Source organism: Acomys russatus, chromosome 30, assembly GCF_903995435.1.
Source record: "Acomys russatus chromosome 30, mAcoRus1.1, whole genome shotgun sequence".
Lineage (NCBI taxonomy): Eukaryota > Metazoa > Chordata > Mammalia > Rodentia > Muridae > Acomys > Acomys russatus.
In genome coordinates, this window is record NC_067166.1 from 21,527,243 (window position 1) to 21,548,609 (window position 21,367).

The 21,367-nt window shown below is 45.2% G+C and overlaps 1 protein-coding gene across 1 annotated transcript; it reads left to right on the plus strand.

Moving 5' to 3' along the window:
• The first annotated feature begins 119 nt into the window (after positions 1 to 119).
• Ccdc125 (coiled-coil domain containing 125) lies at positions 120 to 20,869 on the plus strand. Its single transcript, XM_051172475.1, is given in 13 exon segments — positions 120 to 252; positions 2,559 to 2,888; positions 5,285 to 5,343; positions 7,807 to 7,893; positions 9,223 to 9,300; positions 10,371 to 10,456; positions 12,053 to 12,135; positions 13,608 to 13,723; positions 15,774 to 15,881; positions 17,838 to 18,009; positions 18,991 to 19,097; positions 19,099 to 19,122; positions 20,458 to 20,869. Coding segments are annotated over 12 exon segments (1,536 nt in total). The 5' UTR covers positions 120 to 252; positions 2,559 to 2,584; the 3' UTR covers positions 20,770 to 20,869.
• The last annotated feature ends 498 nt before the right edge of the window (positions 20,870 to 21,367 follow it).

Consider the following 21,367-nt stretch of genomic DNA (forward strand, 5'->3'; position numbering starts at 1 on the left):
TCTGCCCGAGACTTGTTACTGTGATTGTTTTTATATTATTGTTGTTAATTATGTTTCTCATTGAATTGAAGCTTGACACTAGGTTTTTTTTTTTTTTTAACTCCTTGTTTTTTTTTCAAGGTAAAGTATTTCTACACAGTTGCAGCAAAACCGCTGTTTTGAAATGCTCAGTGTTGAAAGCCTGAGCGGGCCACACTCCATACTGAAGGAAGGAGGCTGAGTGCCCGTGCAGCAGTTGCTCCCCTTGACCAAGTAAGTGGCTCCAGTGGGCTGAGGGCTGAGAGGGTTCAGGGATGGTGCACTCTCTAAGATGCTGTCTCCAGAAGACATTGCCCTATGGTGCCTAGCGTGAAGCCTAGCTGACATGACTGCTGCGTGTCCTTGTCCTAAAGGCAAGCATTTATATTTGTGTGTTCTCTCCTCTATTTTTTATCTGTGTAGTAAACAAGTCTTTATTGGTCAACAGTTATGTTTTAGAAACTGGGTTATGTTCTAGGGTGCAGTGGTGAAGCAGGCAGGAACACTGTACCTATGGGATGTCCGTTCTGCGTGAGGGTGTTTGAAGCGGGTTTGGGCTGTGGTAGTGGCGAATGTGCAGGTGACTGACCTAGCCTAATATGTATGTATACCCCCTGAGGAGGCCCCATGAGGAGGCCTGAGTCACCTTCTGCTTCTCTCAGCTCCCTCACTTTATCAGATGGATTGATGATTAATGGCATAGTTTCAGAAACAAGTAAACTGCAGAGGACTACGTTTCAACGTTGTAAGCACTGAGGGAAGAAAGGAAGGAGCGAAATGGAAACAGGAAGAGGAGCTGGACATGGTGGTGCCTGCCTTGGCTATCCTGGACTCGCTTTGTAGAGTCAGGGCCAGGCTGGCCTCGAACTCACAGAGTGCCGGCATTAAAGTGCTGGCGTGTTATTTTAAGGCAAGGTTTTCCTATGTAGCCAAGATCGAGCGTGAACTGGCCTCTACCTTCTAAGTCTAGAAGTTACAAGCCTGTGGTTCGGTGGCTTGCAATTTTATTTATTTTATTTTGCAGTGTGGGGGATGGAACCTAGGGCCTTATGCGTGCGAGGCAAGTGCTCAGCCACTGAGCAATAGCTCCTGTCTCCAAGCTTGTTCATGTAAGACAGTCTCCCAAGAAAGGCCACTGAGAAGGTGACAGGCACTGAAGTAAGGACCCAAAGAGGCTGAGGAGCTAGGTGTGCAACTATGTAGGGAAGGAACAGTGCAGGTAGCACCGAGCTCTGGGGGGCAGAATGTCTGATCCACACAGGAGCTGCAGAGAGCCTGGGGTAGCCAGCATAGCTATGAGGAGAGATGAACAGAGTCAGGACCTTTGCTTGTGGCATCAGGCTTTGGTTTTTACACAATAAAGGGAGATTCTGAGCACAAATGTGACAGCACCTTCCTCGTCTATTTCCTGTTTGCAAGCCGCATAGATCCAAGGGTGCCCTTAACCCTACAGAAAGGCGGAGTCTTTCCCTAACAGTGTTAGTCATGTGAAGCCTTTTTCACACTTGTCTGAATTTTGTACCACACTCAGACTTGTATGAACAGAACCGGTTCCTTTATAAAGTGTCTGAATGTCACCTCAGTACATTAATTTACTTTTCCCTGATCAGTAGGACAGGGCTTTCACACTGCAAGCCATCCCAGCATCCACCTCGATCTCGGGACCCTTTCCTGTGGAAAAAGACCTGAGATGTTAAGTGAGTCCAGTTAGGATTGCAAAGGGCACTTGTGTGCTAGGGTTTTGTTCTGTTTTGTTTTAATCTAAATTTTATTTACATTTATGTGTATGTGAGTGCCTCCTTGTCAGGTATGCTTACCACTTGTGTGCCGGTACCCTTAGAGGCCACAAGAGGGTGGTGTGAAGTTACCGGCAGTTGTGAGCCACCTGATGTGGTTGCTGGGAATTCAGGTCTGGTCTTCCTGCAAGCAGTGAATGTCCGTAACCACTGAACCATTTCTTCAAACCCTCCTTCCCTTCCTTCTTTCCTTCCTTCCTTCCTCCCTCTTTGTTTCTTTCTTTTCTTTTTTCTTTCTTTCTTTTTTGGTGTGTGTGTGTGTGGTTTGTTTGTATTTTGTTTTGTTTCTCTGTGTAGCCCTGGCTATTCTGGAACTTGCTCTGTAGATCAGGCTGGCCTCAAATTCAACAGAGATGTGCCTGCTGGGATCAAAGGCATGTGCCACCACCAAGTAGCTTTTTAAAAAAATGTTGACTAATATTCCTTTGTGTGTGTGCACACACCACATTTTCTTTATTCATAACTCGGCAGTTTTAAGATTTATGTAATATATATACAGTGCTCTTCCTGTATGTGTGCCAGCAAGCCAAAAGAGGGCACCAGATCTCATTATAGATGGGTGTGAGGCACCCTGTGGTTGTGGGGAATTGAACTCAGGACCTCGGGAAGAGCAGAGAGTGCTCTTAACCACTAAGCCATTTTTCATGTCTTTTTGCAGGGGGTGGGGTGCAGGAAAAAAAAAAACAGAACAGGGATCGCTGCATGTGCTGACTGCTCTTTAACCGTTGCTTTCCTTAACTACAGACAGCTTGTTTTCTCTTATTTGGCTAATGAGCAAAGTGTCGAGGTCATCAAGCGAAACGGAGGATATCTGGGGAACAGAGGAGGATGACATGACAGAAGGTGACCTAGGGTATGGCCTCGGAAGAAAACCTGGTGGCCTTTATGAAGTTTCGTGTTCGATTACCTCTAAGAAAAGGTCAGATGGGAAGAACTTGAGCCCTCCTCCGTTTCCAAGAAAGGGGGAGGAAAGAAGCGAAACCATTTTCCAGTATTCCAGGAATAAGGGCGTCGGAGATACAGGCGCCCATGGATGCAGAGGGTCCGGCGGCGGCCGACGACAGAGCAGCACGGGTAAGATCGCGGAGCTTCCTCTCCCGCCTTCCCCTGCACGTGAAAATCAGGACCTGCAGTAAATTTTCATCCTTATCTCCTTATTTATTTTTGTTTAATTTGTTTTGTTTTTCGAGACAGAGTTTCTCTGTATAACAGCCCTGGCTGTCCTGGAGCTCTCTTTGTAGAGCAGGCTGGCATTACATACTCAGAGATCCGCCTGCCTCTGACTCCCAAGTGCTGGGATTGAAGGCATGTGCCACCACCCCAAGCTTCCTTAAGATTTTTTTAAAGATTAAGTTTGTTTATTTATGGGGGTGCAAGCCCATGCCAAGAAATGCAACAATGTAAATGAGATTAATTATTCTATTAATATTATTAATGCCGGTTATTAATACAGTGGCAGTTATTCCTTAACCCGCTATTTTCCACATAAAAGACACAGAAACTTGTTAGATTTATTATTTTATTTGGTTTTTTGAAACAACTTTCTCTGTGTAGCCTTGGATATCCGGATTTCCTTTGTAGACCAGACTGGGCTTGAACTCACAGCGATCCGCCTGCCTCTGCCTCCCTGAGTTCTGGGATTACAGGCTTTTAGATTTATGATAAGCCTTAAAGCAATGGAGTTGGGCAGATACCAACCCTCTAAGCTATCTTGTCTGCTTCCCAGCCAAAAGCTCCATAAATACTTGCACATGTTCCATTTGGGCTGCTCCGGCTTTGTCAGGCCAGTCCTCAGAACAAGCAGCTCTCCGCCACGTGCTTCTAGTTAGAGTAACCCACGGTTCCTGCTCCTTTCTTCCGCCTTCCTCTCTCCACCCCCACAAGGCCCCCAACCTTCGCTCCACCCACCTCTCTTCTGCCCACCAGCCCAGGCTGTTGGCATCTTTACTAGCCAATCAGGGATAACTTGGGAGCAAGGTACGCACAGCGTCATTTTGGATGCGTGAGAATTTGTTCCTAGGACAGGAAGGATCTTGAGGGACAAGCAATTAGTATTTGAGTACATAGTAGCCCCAGGTCAACCCCAAGGCCGGACTTGAAGAAAACAGTTCTTTACTTCCACCAGGTGGGTCCCAGGGTTGGATTTTGAGTCCTCGGGCTTGGTGGCAGACACGTTTACTTGCTGACCCACCCCACTGGCCCAATCTTATTCTCCTGAAGGAATCTGAGGAGGTTTTGTTTGTTTGTTTTGGTTTTTGGTTTCTAGAGACAGGGTTTCTCTGTGTATCCTTGGCTGTCCTGGGCTCGCTTTGTAGACCAGGCTGGCCTCGAACTCACAGAGAGATCCGCCTGCCTCTGCCTCCCGAGTGCTGGGATTAAAGGCCTGTGACACCACTGCCTGGCTTAGATTTTGCGGAGTTAAACGTAACTTGATGTTTTCTTTATGAGTACTGCCACAGCCACAAAGCGCAGTATCCAGGCGGCTCTGATATCATACGCACGTGAGGCTGTTAGCTACGCACCTCCTTCCCCCTTTCTGGTTTTTTGCTTTGTTTTGTTTTGGTGGTGGTGGTGGGGGGGAGGGGTTGTTGTTTTGTTTTTCTCGGTTTTTCGAGGCACGCCCAGCTGCCTTCGGTTAGGCAGTTTTATACCCCACCCCGCCCCCACCCAGTCAACACTTATTGGGTCCACTAGTGCCAGGTGCAGGTCTAGGTTGTGGGAATAAAAAAGAAGACATTAAGCCGGGTGTGGTGGCGCACGCCTTTAATCCCAGCACTCAGGAGACAGAGGCAGGAGGATCGATGTGAGTTCAAGGCCAGCCTGGTCTACAGAGTGCGTCCAGGATGGCCAAGGCTACACAGTGAAACCCTGTCTCGAAAAAACCAAAAGAAAAAAAAAAAAAAGAAAAAGAAAAGAAAAGAACAAATTATGCAATTAAGGTTACAGGAGGCATCTGGTTGTCATTGGCCTTGGAAGGAAATTAAAGTTTCATTCCCAGGTATTATTATTACTCCATTGATTAAACTTAAGGTAAGTACTAAAATATACCTATTTGACTTAGAAGATTCATGTTTTCCTACACACGTGTAGTAGTAATTAGTCACAGTAACGTAAGTTTCATATCACGATGCTTTAGAAGGTGTTTTCAAAACCACATATCTTTTAATTCATGGATATTTTAGGGTTTGTATTTTTATCATTAGTTCTAATTTTTTCACTTTGCAATTTAATATTTTGTAAGCAAATGCCCTGTATTTTGCAAGGGGTGATGTGGGCATTTGAAACAGGGTCTTTCTACAAAGCCATGGTTATCCTGGAACTTACTATGTGGACCAGCCTGGTCTCCAACTCCCAGAGATGCATCTGCCTCTGCCTCCCAAGTGTCAGGATTTAAGGAGCACGCCACCATGCCCAGCTGCGTAATCAGTATTTAACTAAAGAAAGTGTTCATTTCCTCCTCCCCCCTATAGATTCTAATTCTGAATTGTCAGATGAACAATTAAGGCAACGTCTTCGTGAAACTTTAGAGGTATGTCCTGTGTAATATGAGTGAGCATCGCTTCCCTGTCTGCTCTTCCAGGTTCCCCCTTCTTCCCTCATCTCTTGGGTTCATACTTTTAAACAGGCCTCCTCTGTTTCTTATTTCCCTCCCTCCCTTCCTCCCTCCCTCCCTTCAGAAGCTGTGTGTGTGTGTCTGACTCTGGGTGTGTGTATCTCTTTCTCTGTCTCTCTGTCTCTCCCTCCTTCTCATTTATTTTTGTTTGTTTGTTTGTTTTTGTTTTTCGAGACAGGGTTTCTCTGTGTAGCCTTGGCTGTCCTAGACTCACTTTGTAGACCACGCTGACCACTGAATTCACCTGCCTCTACCTCTGCCTCCCGAGTGCTGGGATTAACGGTGTGCGCCGCCACGCATGGCTTTGTTTTGTGTGTGTGGTTTTTTTTCTGTGTAGTCTTGGCTGTCCTGGACTCAGTTTGTAGACCAGGCTAGCCCTCAACTCAGAGACTCTACTTTCAAAGGCTGTAGCTCCAAAAAGTAGGAAGGAGGGCCGGGTGTGGTGGCGCTTTGTAGACCAGGCTAGCCTCGAACTCACAGAGATCCGCCTGCCTCTGCCTCCCAGAGTGCTGGGATTGCAGGCATGTGCCACTGGGACTGGCATGGTGGCTAGCTCCTTAACCTGCTGAGCCATCTTGGTGGCCCTGGCTCTTGTTCTTTAAAAGCCCTCTTATGTAAGCATGCCCGCCACTTCAAGCAGATTTGCCACTTCTCTGTCTGGCTTCTCTAAACCTATCTAAACTACTGGGGGAAAACTGCTTCCTCATAGATGCCTTTCTTGTGTGTGTGGGGGGGCGGGGTTCAAAAAATCTGTCTTAATTTAATGTCCTTGAAGTAAGAAGACTAGAGGATTGTTAGAAATTAGAAAAGAGAAGTGGTGAGATGGTGTGATGGCATCTTGAAGGGAGGGAGCCTTCCAATTCCGAGTAACAAAGTGAGTTTCCAAATCCTAAATTTTCAGTGGTTTGGGGATGCTCCACACCCCATGGCCTAGCCTACATGCTAAGGGGCATGGAAGCGGGCACTCAGTAGGACCAAAAATTTATCCTGTAAGGATAAGGAGGGGAGGGCTGTAAGGCCACGGGAGAGCTTCTCATGACTCAGCCTGGAGAGGGAGAGACTGCAGGGCCAAGACCTGATGGACAGCTAGAAGGTCCATAACCTAAAAAGAATGTCCCAGTCCTTCTGAGGAGCCCCACCCTGGTGGGCATAGCAGCTTTGAATAGTTTCTTAATCTTTGGGCAAACAAATCCTGCTTCCTAAGGCTAGATTACTAGGGCTATTAGATACCACAGCTGGAGATGTGAACAGAGATTGGTTGCCTGTAAGACTTGGAGGGAAGAAGTCTGAAATTAATGTGTCCCCTACAGGCTAGGAATGCCACAGTCTGCAGCCGCCTTCAGAGGCAGCATGGCGATCTAAAGCCTTACTTTTTTTTTATGTGGTAATGTTTTTAACAAAAATCTCAATCGTTCAATTTTACAAGTAAAGATTCAGGAGCCAGATCCTGGGGTGAATGACTGCTAGCTCAGAGAGGCAGAGAAAGCACTCAGCTGACCTTCCTCCTAACCAATGTTCATGACATCTCAAAAATCCTCAAACTGAATGTCCCTCCCTTCTACTTCCTGTGCATCTGTCTCTCTATGCATCCTCCTGACTTCCTCTTACTCTGTTATTTGTGTGTTTGTTTGTTTGTTTGTTTTTTCCTATGTTCACTCCCTGTCAGCTGGTTGCTTGTTCTGCCTCTTGACCTATGGCTGACTTTATTTAATCCCGTTTACAATATTCAAGCAGAAAGCTCTTGGATTAAATGTATGTGCTAGGGCTGAGCCACACCACAACAAGAAAGAGATTTTTCTAATAAACAACTTGACATTCACAGCGTAATCACATATCCTGCTAAGCTAAAGCTTTTTCTTTTCACTTGGGTGTGGCAGCGTATATCCGTTACCCCAGCAAGTGGGGGCAGGACGATGAGACATTCAAGGCCATCCTTGACTATATAACCAGTTTCAAGATATTTGAGATGCTTCGTAAGAAAAAAACAACACCAAGAATTTTCTTTTCCTTACTGTTAACCATGTGCCTATGTAGGTAAATGCAAGAGGCAGGCTTTTGTTCCAACTGGAGCTTGTATTTGTTTTTTCTGGACAGGGTTTCTCTGTGTAGCCCTGGCTGTCCTGGACTCTCTTTGTAGACCAGGCTGGCCTCAAAGTCACAGTGATCCGCCTGCCTCTGCCTCCGGAGTGCTGGGATTAAAGGTGTGCGCCACCACTCCTGGCCCAACTGGAGCTGGATAGTGATGCTCTTAGTTGTAGCCTGACTGGTTCCCTTCAACATCTGTAGGAGCTCACAGCCTTGGGAAGGGTAGATGTAAGTGTGGACTAGCCACGTGGACCATTGCAGGTGTCTCAAGGCTTACTGCATCTCTGTCCTCAGGAAGTAGAGGTTTTAAAAACTGAGCTGGAAGCATCTCAGAGACAACTTGAAGCCAAAGAGGAAGCACTGAAAATCCTTCAAAGCATGGTAAGGACTTACTTCTGAATTTTTCACCACTTAACATAGTCCAATAGTAAGCGGCATTGTGATCCCTGCGTCAGGAGGGAGTGGCAGGAGGAGTGAGAGTTCAAGACCAGGCTATATCCTGAGACCCTGTTTTGGGAACACACACACCAAAAACAACAACCAACAGTAATTAGTGATGTTTTTACTTTGTTAAACAAAAGTATCAGTGCTTAATATTGTTAAGTTTTTAAGATACAGACATTTTAGTAGCATACTTTCCTGATATTTTAATAGATTTATTTTGTTTTGTTTTGTTCCAAGACAGGGTTTCTCTGTGTAGCCCTGGCTATCCTAGAATTTAGAGATCCACCTGCCTCTGTCTCCAGAGTGCTGGGATTAAAGGTGTGTGCTATCACAGCTGGCAGTATTTTCTTCTCTTCATTGCTAATAATCTATTGTATAGCCATACGTGTTTTATTTATCCTTCACCCACCAGCTGGTGTGCATCTCAGTTATTTCTTCTTTCTGACTATGATGAATAATACCGCTGTGTATATTTCCCTGCTAAGGAAATTCATTCACCGCACATAGTGGCACACGCCTGTAATCCCAGCACTTGGGAGGCAGAGGCAGGCAGATCACTGTGAGTTCAAGGCCAGCCTGGTCTACAAAGTGAGTCCAGGATATCCAGGGCTACACAGAGAAACCCTGTCTTGAAAAAAAAGAAAAAGAAAAAAAAATCATTCATTTTCATTTGGGGGTGAAGGAGATCTTCTGAATTTTAAACTATCAGTCTTCACAAAAAAGTGTCGATGTGACTTTCTCCTCTTGCTAATATTCTATTATCTTAAATTAAAATGTGGGGCTGGAGAGATGGCTCAGCAGTTAACAACAGCACGTACGGCTTTCGCATAGGGCCCAAGTTTGGCTCCCAGAACCCACGTCAGGCAGCTTATGCCGCTTGTAACTCCAGCTCCAGGAGATCTTGTTTTGTTTTTGTTTTTGTTTTGAGACAGAGTTTCTCTGTGTAGCCTTAGCTGGCTGTCCTGGACTGGCTTGTAGACCAGCCTGGCCTTGAACTCACAGAGATCTATCTGCTTCTGCCTTCTGAATGCTGGGATTAAAGGCGTGCGCCACCACTCTCACCCTGCTCCAGGAGATCTTACACCGTTTCTGGCCTCCTCAGGTGCCTGCACACACATGCACACAGACACACAGATTGCAAATAAAATAAATATTTTAAAAAATTGAAATGTGCACGTAAGAATATGTGCATAGATGTTGTAATGTGCAGATAGGAATGTTAACACGTGATCTTGCTGATGCTGTTTTTATTTTCTTTCCCCTTAGGCAGTGCTTGGCAAAGCCACAAGCCACATGCAGACAGTACTTCAAAAAACTATAGAACAAAAGAGATCTTTGGAGAAGGTATTTGCAACTGTTAGCATTGACATGATCAGTCTGATAATATTCAAACATGGTTCCTTTAGGGTCATCACAGTCACAGTGTCATTTGTGTGTCCTCCATAAGGAGTACTTTGGTCTTTGATGGTTTTTCCCTTTGGGCACTTACATTTTAAAACAGATTGTCACATGGGTAAAGTATGGCTTCTTTGTTTCCATTTTATGGTAGCAGGAGGTCTGCCAACTTGGCACTTCTCATTTTTCTTCCTCTGCTCCAGGCTGGGTCAGTGTGCTTCCAAACATCTCACTGTATATGGAAGCAGGATCACCATAGATGTCTCATTCTTATGTCAATTGTATCCTCCCTTAATGGGGTCATGTGGGCTGAGACTCCCAAGTGTAAATTTAGTTTCCGGTGTCTACATGGGCAAAGGTGGTCACCAAGAAACCTGTGCTCAGTTTCCTGATTGTTTTTTAAAGATTTATTTATGTTTTTTATGTATTTGGATGTTTTGTCTGCATGTACATCTACACACCAGAAGAGGGCATTGTGTCTCATGGGACTACAGTTATAGATGGTTGTGGGGAATTGAACTCAGGACTTCGGAGAAAAAGGTGTGTGTGTGTGTGTGTGTGTGTGTGTGTGTGTGTGTGTGTGTGTGTGTGAGAGAGAGAGAGAGTGTGTGTGTGTCTGTGTGTGTGTGTGTATCCCTGGCCATACTGGAACTCATTCTGCAGCTGGGGTTGCCCTTGAACTCAGAGATCCACCTGAGTTCTTTCTCTCCAGTGCTGGGATTAAAGGCATGTGCCAACATCACCAGACAGTACAGCAAACTTTGAACCCAAACAGTCAAACAGTTTAAATTTTCTTTTCTGTGTTCAGTGGGCTTAGGCAAAGTGTGTCTAAGTGCTAAAACGTCCATTGATGTACCTTACAAATGCCATCGGCTCTTCTGAGCAGTGTTTTTACCCGTTTAACTGTTGTATGATTAAATGAGTTATTTCACTCTGTCAGTGTGTCTAAATGATTTATGCTGATAATTTCCATGAAATGTTCTTTCTTTAACATGAAGGTGGTATTTCTCTTTCTATAGGAAATAAACGCCTTGCAGTGGGAAATGGAATTTGATCAGGATAGATTTAAAAATATAGAGGAATCTTGGACCCAAAAATATGACAGGTTTGTATACTCATGGCATTGAGAACTGGACCTAGGGCCTGGTATATGCTCTGCAATTACACTACAATTGAGGTGCGTCCTTAGCCAAAAATGCATAGCATCATCCAACACTTCCCCAAGGGAACAAATGTAAAGCATATAATTCAAATGTAGTTTTAGGTGTCCTTCTTTGAGCAAACTATAAATAAAATGTGTATTGTTTATCTATTACCATTTCCATATATTCTGTGTTATTTTCATATATATATATATGTATATATATATATGCATAGTGACACACACACACACACACACACACACACACACACACACACACACACACACATATATATATATGCATAGTAACCTCAGCTGCCGGAGAGGAGGAGGCAGAAGTCTCCTAACTTCCAGCCAATTTAATGAGATTGTTTTGAAATAAAATAAAACAAGGGCATGGATGTTGCTCAGTGGCAGAAGGCCTCGCTAGCATTTGTAAAGCAGCAACCAAAAACAAAGCTGCCTAAGGAGACAGCCCAGTGTGTAAAGGGTTTGCTGAGCAAGTGTGAGGACCTAAACGCAGATAACCGGCCTTTTACCCAAGTAAAGAGCAGGCATGGGTATGGTTATCTGCAGTCCCAGCACGCCTACGGCATGATGGCCAAGGGACACATGGCTTTCCCAGAAGCCCACAGGCTAGCTAGCCTGGTACGTGCGGCAGTGAGCACGAGACCCTGCCTCAGGAAGGTCCTGCAAAGTCCTCCGTGTTGTAGAGTGTTTCACAGTGTCTTTCCAACAGCGAAGAAGATTCCACTCTATGAATATACCATACAAGTTTTTCTTCATTAGACAAACATAAGCGAAGATAAAATATAAAACTACAGTATAAACATGGTTTTTATTTTTCTTACCTTTTAAGAAATTATTTATTTTAAAATTTGCATTATGGTGTGATTATGTGCATATTTGTAGTGGGGTATGTTTACATGAATGCACCTGTCCTGGGAGTTCAGAAGAGGGTGTCAGATCCTCTGGAGCTGGAGTTCCAGGCAATTGTGAGTTGTGAGTTACCTGATATGGGGGCTGGGAACCAAGGTGGTGTCTTCTGAAAACTCAATATGCACTCCTAACCACGAAGCCATCTCTCCAGGACCCACATTTTTCTTATTCTTGAGAAAGGCTCTAAATGCATAGCCTAGGCCAGCGTGTCTCAGCCTCCCCAGTGAGGGACTACCAGGCAGGCGCAGTGGTACTGCTGCTGCTGCACACCTTTAATTCCAGCACTGGGAGACAGTCAGGCAGATCGCTGTGAGTTCGAGGCCAGTCTGGTCTACTAAGAGAGTCCCAGGACAAGCAGGTCTACACAAGAAACCCTGTCTCAAAAAAACAAAACATACATATGTATGTATGTTGAAGGTGAGCTGGAAAACACTTACAACTAAGCCCAATGACCTCAATTTGACCTGAAGACCCATGGAGTAGAATACCCAGTCCCACGAGTTTTCCTTTAACCATGTGTGTACTTTTGTGCCTCCCACAAATAAAATGCAATAAATTGTAGAAATAAAAATATTTTTGCTCAGTGAGGAGGTGTTACTATTTTAATTAGTTTTTTTCCAGACTAAACTGTGACAATGCAGTCCTCAGAGAGAATCTGAAGGTGAAAACAGAAGAAATAAAAATGCTCAAGTCTGAAAATGCTGGTGAGTAATGCCTGTTAATGATTCTTTTAAAATATGTTTAAAGACAGCATATATAGAACATACTGTAGCAAGATCGCTCTTGTCAACAGAGGCAAAATGCTAGTATTTTGAAGTAATATAATTTAAGGAAAATAAAAAGAAAAAATGTGCCAGGCGCAGGGGCACACTCCTATAATCCCAGCACTCAGAAGACAGGCAGGTGGATCTCTGTGAGTTTGAGGCCAGCCTGGTCTATAAAAGCGAGTCCAAGACAGCCAAGGCTACACAGAGAAACCAAACAAACAAAAAATAAGAGAAATGCATCATTGAGGCTTTTAAAAATTGTTTCATTTTTTATTTTTAGATAAGACTATCAAGGTGAGATGCATACAACACAAACTCAATCAATTGCAAATAAACAACTGAGCTAGCTGTGATGGCACCTACCCTTAATCCCAGCATTCAGCAGGGCAAGGCAGGTGGATCTCTATAAGCTTGAGGCCAGCCTGGGCTTCAGAGTGAGTTTGATGACAGCCAAAGGCTACATAGGGAGACCTTGTCTCAAGAAAAGAAACAAGTCAGGTGTGGTGGCGCACACCTTTAATTCCAGCACTCGGGAGGCAGAGGCAGGTGGATTGATGTGAGTTCAAGGCCAGCCTGGTCTACAAAGTGAGTCCAGGATAGCCAAGGCTAACACAGAGAAACCCTGTCTTGAAAAACCAAAAAAAAAAAAAAAAAAAAAAAAAAGAAAGAAAGAAAGAAAAGAAACAAGCAAAAAGTTTGTGGAGGGAGTGGGAGGGGGATATCATTGTGTACATGTCTGAAATATTCAAAAATAAAAAATACTTTAGGTAAATAAAAGTGATTAATTCCATAGTGTTGATATACTGTGCAGTTGTTGCTTCAATTATTCAACAAAATCTTCTGATATTCCAAAGTAAAGGCTGTGTTCATGCATCAGTTTCTCCAGTAGCCCTTTGACCCTGCCTGTGAGTTCCAGGGTCAGCCTGCTTACAAAGTGAGTTCTAGGACAGCCAGGGCTATACAGAGACACCTTCCCCCCAAAATCTACAAACATCCCTAGAGCAAACTCACAGTTCCCCATTAGAAGTAGCTATTACAGAGCTAGAGTGAGGCTCAGAGGTTAAGAGCACTGGCTGCTCTTCAGAGGACCCTGTTCAATGCCCAGCACCCACTTGGCAGCTCACAACTGTCTGTAACTCCAGTTCCAGGGGATCCGACACCCTCACTCAGACACATGCAGGCAAAACACCAATGCACATAAAAATAAAAAATGTAAAGAGATAGCTATTACCTTTTTCTCTTCTTCCATGATACCTGCTATTTCATCAGCTAGGCTTTCGGGATGGAGCCCACTCTTGTGGGTGACGTCTGAGGTGTGCGTTGCCCAGAAGAAATGAGTGTATGGCACTGGTGTAACCCCACAAAGCTCTGTCCTCAGAACTAACATGGTCGTGTGTGGCCCTTCCTAGTTCTGAATCAACGGTACCTGGAGGCCCTCGCTATGCTTGATATCAAGCAACAGAAGATGGCTCAGGAGGACATGGCTCAGGAGAAGAGTGGCTTTGCAGAGGTATCCGGTCTCGAGGTAGGTGTGCACCTAGGAAACCTGGATGCAGGGACATCGTCTGTCTGCTTTCCCTCCTTCCCACTCTAGGACAGCAACATATTTAGCTACTCAGACTAGGGTACAAGAGCCGGGCGTGGTGGCGCATGCCTTTAATCCCAGCACTCAGGAGGCAGAGGCAGGTGGATCGCTGTGAGTTCGAGGCCAGCCTGGTCTACAAAGCGAGTCCAGGACAGCCAAGGCTACACAGAGAAACCCTGCCTCGAAAAACAAAAACAAAACCAGACAAGGGTACGAGCAGCCCATGGGATTGCCCAGGTTGCTTCTTGCCAACTGTTGCTGCCATGCCCAAGAGACACAATTGTTGGACCCTGGAAAATGTGCTGTTTCCTGCCCTACTGGTTTATTTTGTTAAATAGCTGCAGCGCACGCTGCTTGAGTCATGTCTCGCTGCTGAGTGGCGGTGGCTCTCTCCGAGGACTTCCTCACACTGTCCTCACTGAAGGGTTGCAAAGGAGTGTCAGCCAACTAAGGCTGGGTCGGTTCACTTACTTTCCCACGGTGACAAGGGAACCTGTGGCTTATCCAAGAACAGAACAAAGATCTGCTGATGGCCTGTGTCTGGCTTATAATATGGAAGTTTAGCTACTGAGGGACAAAGGGCCTTGGGATTATTAAGCGGTATGCCTTTCACTCACTGAAGAACCCAGAAAAAAGCAACTGCTACCAAGAACAACCTGTGCACTGTCCTTAGCAAGTGTCTAAGACTGACACATTTAACACTTACATTCTGACTCAAGCTCTACGTCACATATGAGGTAAGAGAGAAACAAGTGGGTGTAATTTTCCACCACACCGCTAGTAGTTCACAGCTAGGCAGACTGGATTTAGATAATTTTATAGTAAGTTCCTTATGAAACTTTAAAATGCATGGTGCAAAATTACATAGACTACCCCTGTCGAATTAGTAAGTGTGCCCGACTGCTAAAATGATTGGAAAATAAAAAGGTTCTTGCTTTCCTTTGAGTTACAGTGGTCAACCAAGAGTGACCTTGTTTCTTCACTGAGGCTTAGCCAAGTTTCAAGGGGCCACGGCTACAGGTAACTTCATAATAGTCGTTGCCCAAGAAATACTGTAGGGCTGCAGAGATGGCTCAGAGGTTAAGAGCACTGCTGCTCTTCCAGTGGTCCTGAGTTCAATTCCCAGCAACCACACGGTGGCTCACAACCATCTATAATGAGATCTGGTGCCCTTTTGGCCTGCAGGTATACTTGCAGGAGAAACACTATACACAATAAATAAATAAATAAATAAATAAATAAATAAATAAATAAATAAAGTCTTTGAAAAAATATTGTAAAGGGCTGGAGAGATGGCTCAGTGGTTAAGAGCACTGCTTGTTCTTCCAAAGGACTTGGGTTCGATTCCCAGCACCCACATGGCAGCTCACAACTGTCCTCAACTCCAAGATCTGACACCTCCACACCAATGTACACAAATTAAAATTAAATAAACTATTTAAAAAATATTGTAAAATATAGTGCATGATTACAGAGGTTTGGTTTTGTTTCGTTTTAAGTGGATTATTGCTTTCCCCAGGGGCAAAATAAAACTCACTGGGCCCTGTCTTGCTGGCAGGAGGGAGACCTAGTGAATGCAGGCTATAGAGGCCATGCCTGTCACAGGAAGCGTGCACTGTGTTAGTATTAACTGCCTGGTTAGGCTAAATTCTTGCTGCACATTCCAAGCTATTGGAGATGGATGCCAGGATTAAAGGTTCTGAGAGTGAGAAGGAAGGTAGAATTCCTTGACGTTTTTGTTGCAAATGATGTTTCAACTGCGGTCATTTCCACTCAGATCACGAACTCATCTCAGCTTTTAAAACGATATATATTACATACATCGTTTATAAGTTTTTATTATGATAAAATATAAGCATATCACATACATACACCTCCCCTTTTCTTTGGCTCAGGGGCATGACTAGCATGTGCAGGGCTTTGGGATTGTGTTTGTATGTGGCTAAGGTGGCGTGACACTTGGTGACAGGCAATGCCTTCTGGTTTCAAGCTTGCAGTACTTGGAGCCTGCCTGTGCCGTGGTCCTGGCGGGAGCCCTTGTTCGTGTGCCAAAACAGCAGCGTCCACTCGAAAACTGGTTCTTCAGCTTAGACATGAGGTATGCATCACACCAGTGTGACAGCACAGGCTTCGGTTCCGTCTCTTTATTAGCAGTAAAATAAGCAGCAGTATTTGTGATAATGACCTTCATTTTAGGAGTCATAGGCTGTGGAACCTAGCCTTGGTTTTATGTGATAGCATTAATTTGTGCTTAGATTTCATTTACCTGGCTCCAAAATACACATGGTATGTTGCATGGCATTTGAAGATGTGTAAAGTTTTTTGTTGTTGTTGTTTTGTTTTTCTAGACAGGGTTTCTCTGTGTAGCCTTGACTGTCCTAGACTCACTTTGTAGACCAGGATGGCCTCGAACTCACAGGGATCTGCCTGCCTCTGCCTCCCGAGTGCTGGGATTAAAGGCGTGTGCCACCACGCCCGGCAGATGTGTCAAGTTTTTACTTTGGTTTATTTTTGGTTTTGTTATTTTGTCTTTGTTTTTTCGAGACAGGGTTTCTCTGTGTAGCCTTGGCTGTCCTAGACTCACTTTGTAGACCAGGCTGGCCTTGAACTCACAGCGATCCACTTGCCTCTACCTCCTGAGGGCTGGGATTAAAGGAGTGCGCCACCACGCCTGGCTTAGTTAATCTTTCTCTTTTTTTAAGGTTTTGATTTATTTATTATGTATACAACAGTCTGTTTGCATGTGTGCCTGCTTGCCAGAAGAGGGCAATAGATCTCATTATAGATGGTTGTGAGCCACCATGTAGTTGCTGGGAATTGAACTCAGGACCTTTGGAAGAGCAGAGACAGCGCTCTTAACCTCTGAGCCATCTCTCCAGCTCTAGTTAATATTTCTTAAAGTCATACTTTCTCATTTATACATGGCCTCCAAACCACAGTTAATAGAGGGAAAAGGTGTATTTACACTTAAATTCAGTGGAATTAACACTGGGTAGTGGTGAGATGAACGTGGAGCTCATCTGAAATGGAAGGCACCTTGATGCACTGAATTAGCTGACCCCTTAGCACCATGGTTCGGTGTCTTTGTGGCCCTGGGCCACATAAGCCTCAGTTCTAATAGGTTAGCGGGATGGTAACTACTGTGGAGGAAACAGACTTGGTTAGTGTCAACAGGACCAGTATTTGGTCAACTGAGAGTTGCCCTTTTTTTTTTTTTTTAAGTTTTATTTATTCATTACATATACAGTGTTCTGCCTGCATGTACACCTACACACCAGAAGAGGGCACCAGATCTCATAGATGGTTATGAGCCACCATGTGGTTGCTGAGAATTGAACTCAGGACCTTTGGAAGAACAGCCAGTGCTCTTAATCTGAGCCATCTCTCCACCCCTTCTAATTGTCCTTCTAGAAGAAGAGTTGCCCTTCTAATTGGACTTTAATTACGAATGTTTATAAACCAAGTTGGTGATTTGGCATAATCCTAAAACTGTTTTCCTTTTTGGCTTTCTGAGACAGGGCTTCTCTGTGTAGCTCTGGCTGTCCTAGAACTCACTCTGTAGACCAACTGGCTTCAAACTCTGCCTGCTCCTGCCTCCCCAGTGCTGGGATTAAAGTCATGCACCACTACACTCAGCCACTGTTTTATCTTTTTTCAAGATAATGGGATTTAAAGCCTTTGGACCATACAGGCAGCCTAACCACCAAACATTAGCTACCCCTTAAGGACAGCATGTAATTGCATAGAGCTGACTTGAGTCCAGCTAGTGGGGGAGGTATTAGGCCAAACTGCAGTGCAGCCTTTGGCGTTCTCCTTCCCACCTGTGACTTTCCTCCAGGATTTGGGCAGGGCAGACACGCGGCCGAGCCAGGCTAGTGAGTTTCAAGGGCTGGATTGGCAGGGAGTTGGCAGACACAGGCGGAGTGCTGGCATCCCAGCCGGAGCACTGGTAGAATGCGCAGGTGCTGACTCACGCAGACAAGCGGGAGGGTCTGGAGGAGAGGGACACAGAGGTTCGTGTTTCACCTCTGATGCCTCCCCTACGCTCTTCCAGTTGGAAATCCTGCAGAAGAGCAAGGAAGAGGCGCACATAACGGCAGATGCATTCAGAATTGCTTTTGAGCAACAACTAATGAGTAGAAGCGACCAGGCACTGAGACTGGCATGTGCGGATAAGTGTAGAAGGGCAGCAACGTGGATAAGCAGGCAACACCTGAAAGAAGACGGTAAGTAGGGAGCACGGGCTGACACCAGGGCACTTAGCTGCTTTGGGATATAATAAAAGTTGATGAGCACAGGAAAGAGATATAATTGAAATGTTTTCGTTTTTGTTTTCGGGACAGGGTTTCTTTTGTAGACCAGGCTGGCCTCAAATTCAGAGGATCTACCCACCTCTGCCCCCAGAGTGCTGGGATTAAAGGCGTGCGCCACCACGCCCAGCTTATAATTGAATTTTTTTTGATGTAGCTGTTACTCACTTTAAGTTTAGCAAGTGTTCCAGACCAGCCAAGACAACATAGAGGAACCCTGTCTCGAAAAACCAAAACCAAAACAAAACAAAAAACAAAAACAAAAATTTGGTAAAGGTGCTTGCTACACAAGACAGCTGCCCTTGTGTCAGGCCTGTGCAGTGACATTTAAAATTGGGAGATCTCGAGCCGGGCGTGGTGGCGCATGCCTTTAATCCCAGCACTCGAGAGGCAGAGGCAGGCGGATCGCTGTGAGTTCGAGGCCAGCCTGGTCTACAAAGTGAGTCCAGGACAGTCAAGGCTACACAGAGAAACCCTGTCTCGAAAAACCAAAATAAATAAATAAATAAAAATAAAATTGGGAGATCTCAGTTGGCCACAGTGACATAATCCCAGCACTCAAGGGAGGCAGAGTTCAAGGCCAGCCTGGTCTACAAAGTGAGTCCATGACAGCCAAGGCTACAGAGAAATCTCACATACAGACCGAGGTTTCTGCTGCCCTTGAGGACTATAACAGCCTGGGGCCAAGCACTGAGCTTCCAACAGCATGCCCCAGACTCCCAGCCCCACCCTGAGACCCACATTACCACCTGCAACCCTGGTCTCTGTGGTTCTGGGACAGTGACCTCTGTACTGACTTAGGACTTCAGTAGCCGTGGCTCCCAGATATTTCTTTTACTGTAATTAACGTCAGTGAGTGTATTTTTTTCTCAGCTGGAGTCTCCCATTGACTTTTAGGATATCCAGCACAGAGGAGAAAGAAGACGTTAGGGCAGAGACTGCTGGGGATGCTCCCTTCAGAAAACAGCGCCAAGAAGGCTGAAGACCAAGACAGCCTGCAGGAGGGTCCTGAAGATGCTAAGAGATCTGGTTCGTACTGGGCCTCTGCTTGCTTGTAGGGGGCTGTGGTTCAGCTAATGCTCGATGCTTGCCTCTTCAGTCCTTTCCTCCACCACCTCCCTGCCAACTCTTCCCACATCTATGAAGCTGCACATCTGAGGAGGGGTCAGGGACTCAGTCCTGCCAGTTCATCTGACTGCATTTATGAGTGTCTCGGGGCATTTACGTGTTCTGGGCACTTGGTCACAATATCTTTAAATCATTAACACAACCTGTTACCCTTCCATAGATGACTACCAAACCAAGACACAGACTCAAGGACTTCAAGCAAACACACTTTAACTCTGATGATGTATTTATTTGTAGATAAATACATAAAAACAAGTTTAGATACAGCTTTAAATATTCTTTCAGAAATAAGTACATGTTGGGATTACATACATATAGCCTTCCCAGTCTCTAAGTGCCTTACAGGACTAAATAGAAGCAACACCAAGTTGTTGGGTTTTTAGAGAAACATTTGTTATTGTGTGTATGTGTGTGATGTATGAGTGGGCACGCATGCCATGGCACATGTGGGGTCAGAGGTCAACTCTGCATCAGGTCTTCCCTTCTGCTTTTCTGAGTTCCAAGGACTGGACTCAATTCATCAAGCTTGCATGGCGAGTACCTTTACCTGATGAGGCTCCTCACTGCTGCTCCCCACCCCCACCCACTGCCACCTTTAAGAAACAAAAATCCTGGGGCTGGAGAGGTGGCTCAGTTTGGCTCCTGAGTTAAGAGCACTTCTCTTCTAGAAGACCTGAGTTCAGATCCCAGCATTGGCATTGACAGGCTTACAGCCACCTGTAAATACAGTCTGGGGAAGTCTAGGACACCCTCTTCTGGTCTCCTGGGGTACCATACACATGGTGTACGTGTACACACACACACACAGGAAATAAAAAATAAAGCCAGGCAGTGGTGGTGCATACCTTAATCCCAGCACTCAAGAGACAGGCAGGCAGATCTTAAGGCCAGCCTGGTCTACAAGTTGAGTCCCAGGACAGCCAGGGCTGTTACCCAGAGAAACCCTGTCTTGGCAGGGGGAGCACAATTTCAGCTAGCGCAATGGCTCAATAAGTAAAGGAGCCTGCTGCCACCCTAGAGATTCCAGGGTCCACAGGGAATTGGCACCTACAAGTTGTTCTCCAATAGTAACACATACTCCGTGGCACTCACATACATGAACATGAACACAAGATGGATTTTAAGCTATTAACTTACCATTTAGGATGCAATGTTTTTGTAAAATGCATTACTCCTTCTTTCTGCACATAGCCCATGACTTACTAACTGGTACGTTCCTAACCTCTGTGTTGACAGCTGAGTGACAAAGAGGCGGCGCTGGCTCACCAAAGGAAGGTGAGTTACATGCTTGCTCGGGCCCTGGAAGACAGAGACGCTGCCTCGAAAAAGAATAAAGAAAAAGCTTCCGCGAGCCAGCATTTCCCACTCAAAACTGCCTGGCGGGAAGCTTCGGAACTCTGTGGCTTGCATGATCTAGTACATTCGAATGGCTGTGCTTCCGGTCCTGCGGGCTGCACCTGTTCTGTCCATTGTCCTCACAGAGATTCCGACTGCTCAAGAACTCTTACAAGATCCTGTTCTTTGCCATCAGGTATATTTTACAAATAAACCAGTTGAAACTAGAGATGTTAAAAATCAGCATTCAGAGTGGAAATGTAGCTCAGGGTTACAACACTTGGTTAGCATGCATAAGGACTAGGGTCAGCACACGCCTATAATCCACTCGAGAGACAGAGATAGGCAGATCTCTCTGAGTTCGAGGCCAGCATGGTCTACAAAGTAAGTTCTAGGACAGCCAGGGCTACACAGAGAAACTTTGTCTCAAAAAACAACACAACAAAAAAGGCCTTGGGTTTGATGCTCAACATTGTAAAGGCTTTGAAAAAGGACCTGGGTGTGGAGGCTCACACCTGTGGATCCCAGCATGTGGGAGGCTGAGGCAGAAGGACCACTGCGAGTTTGAGGGCTGACTCGATACAGTAAGGCTGTTGCCAAAAACAGAAAAAGAATTACATAAATGTCGATATTAAGTTGTATGCTGGCTGGAGAGATGGCTCAGAGGTTAAGAGCACTGACTGTTCTTCCGGAGGTCCTGAGTTCAATTCCCAGCAACCACATGGTGGCTCACAACCATCTATCATGTGATCTGATGCCCTCTTCTGGCCTGCAGGCCTACATGCAGACAGAGCACTGTATATATAATAAT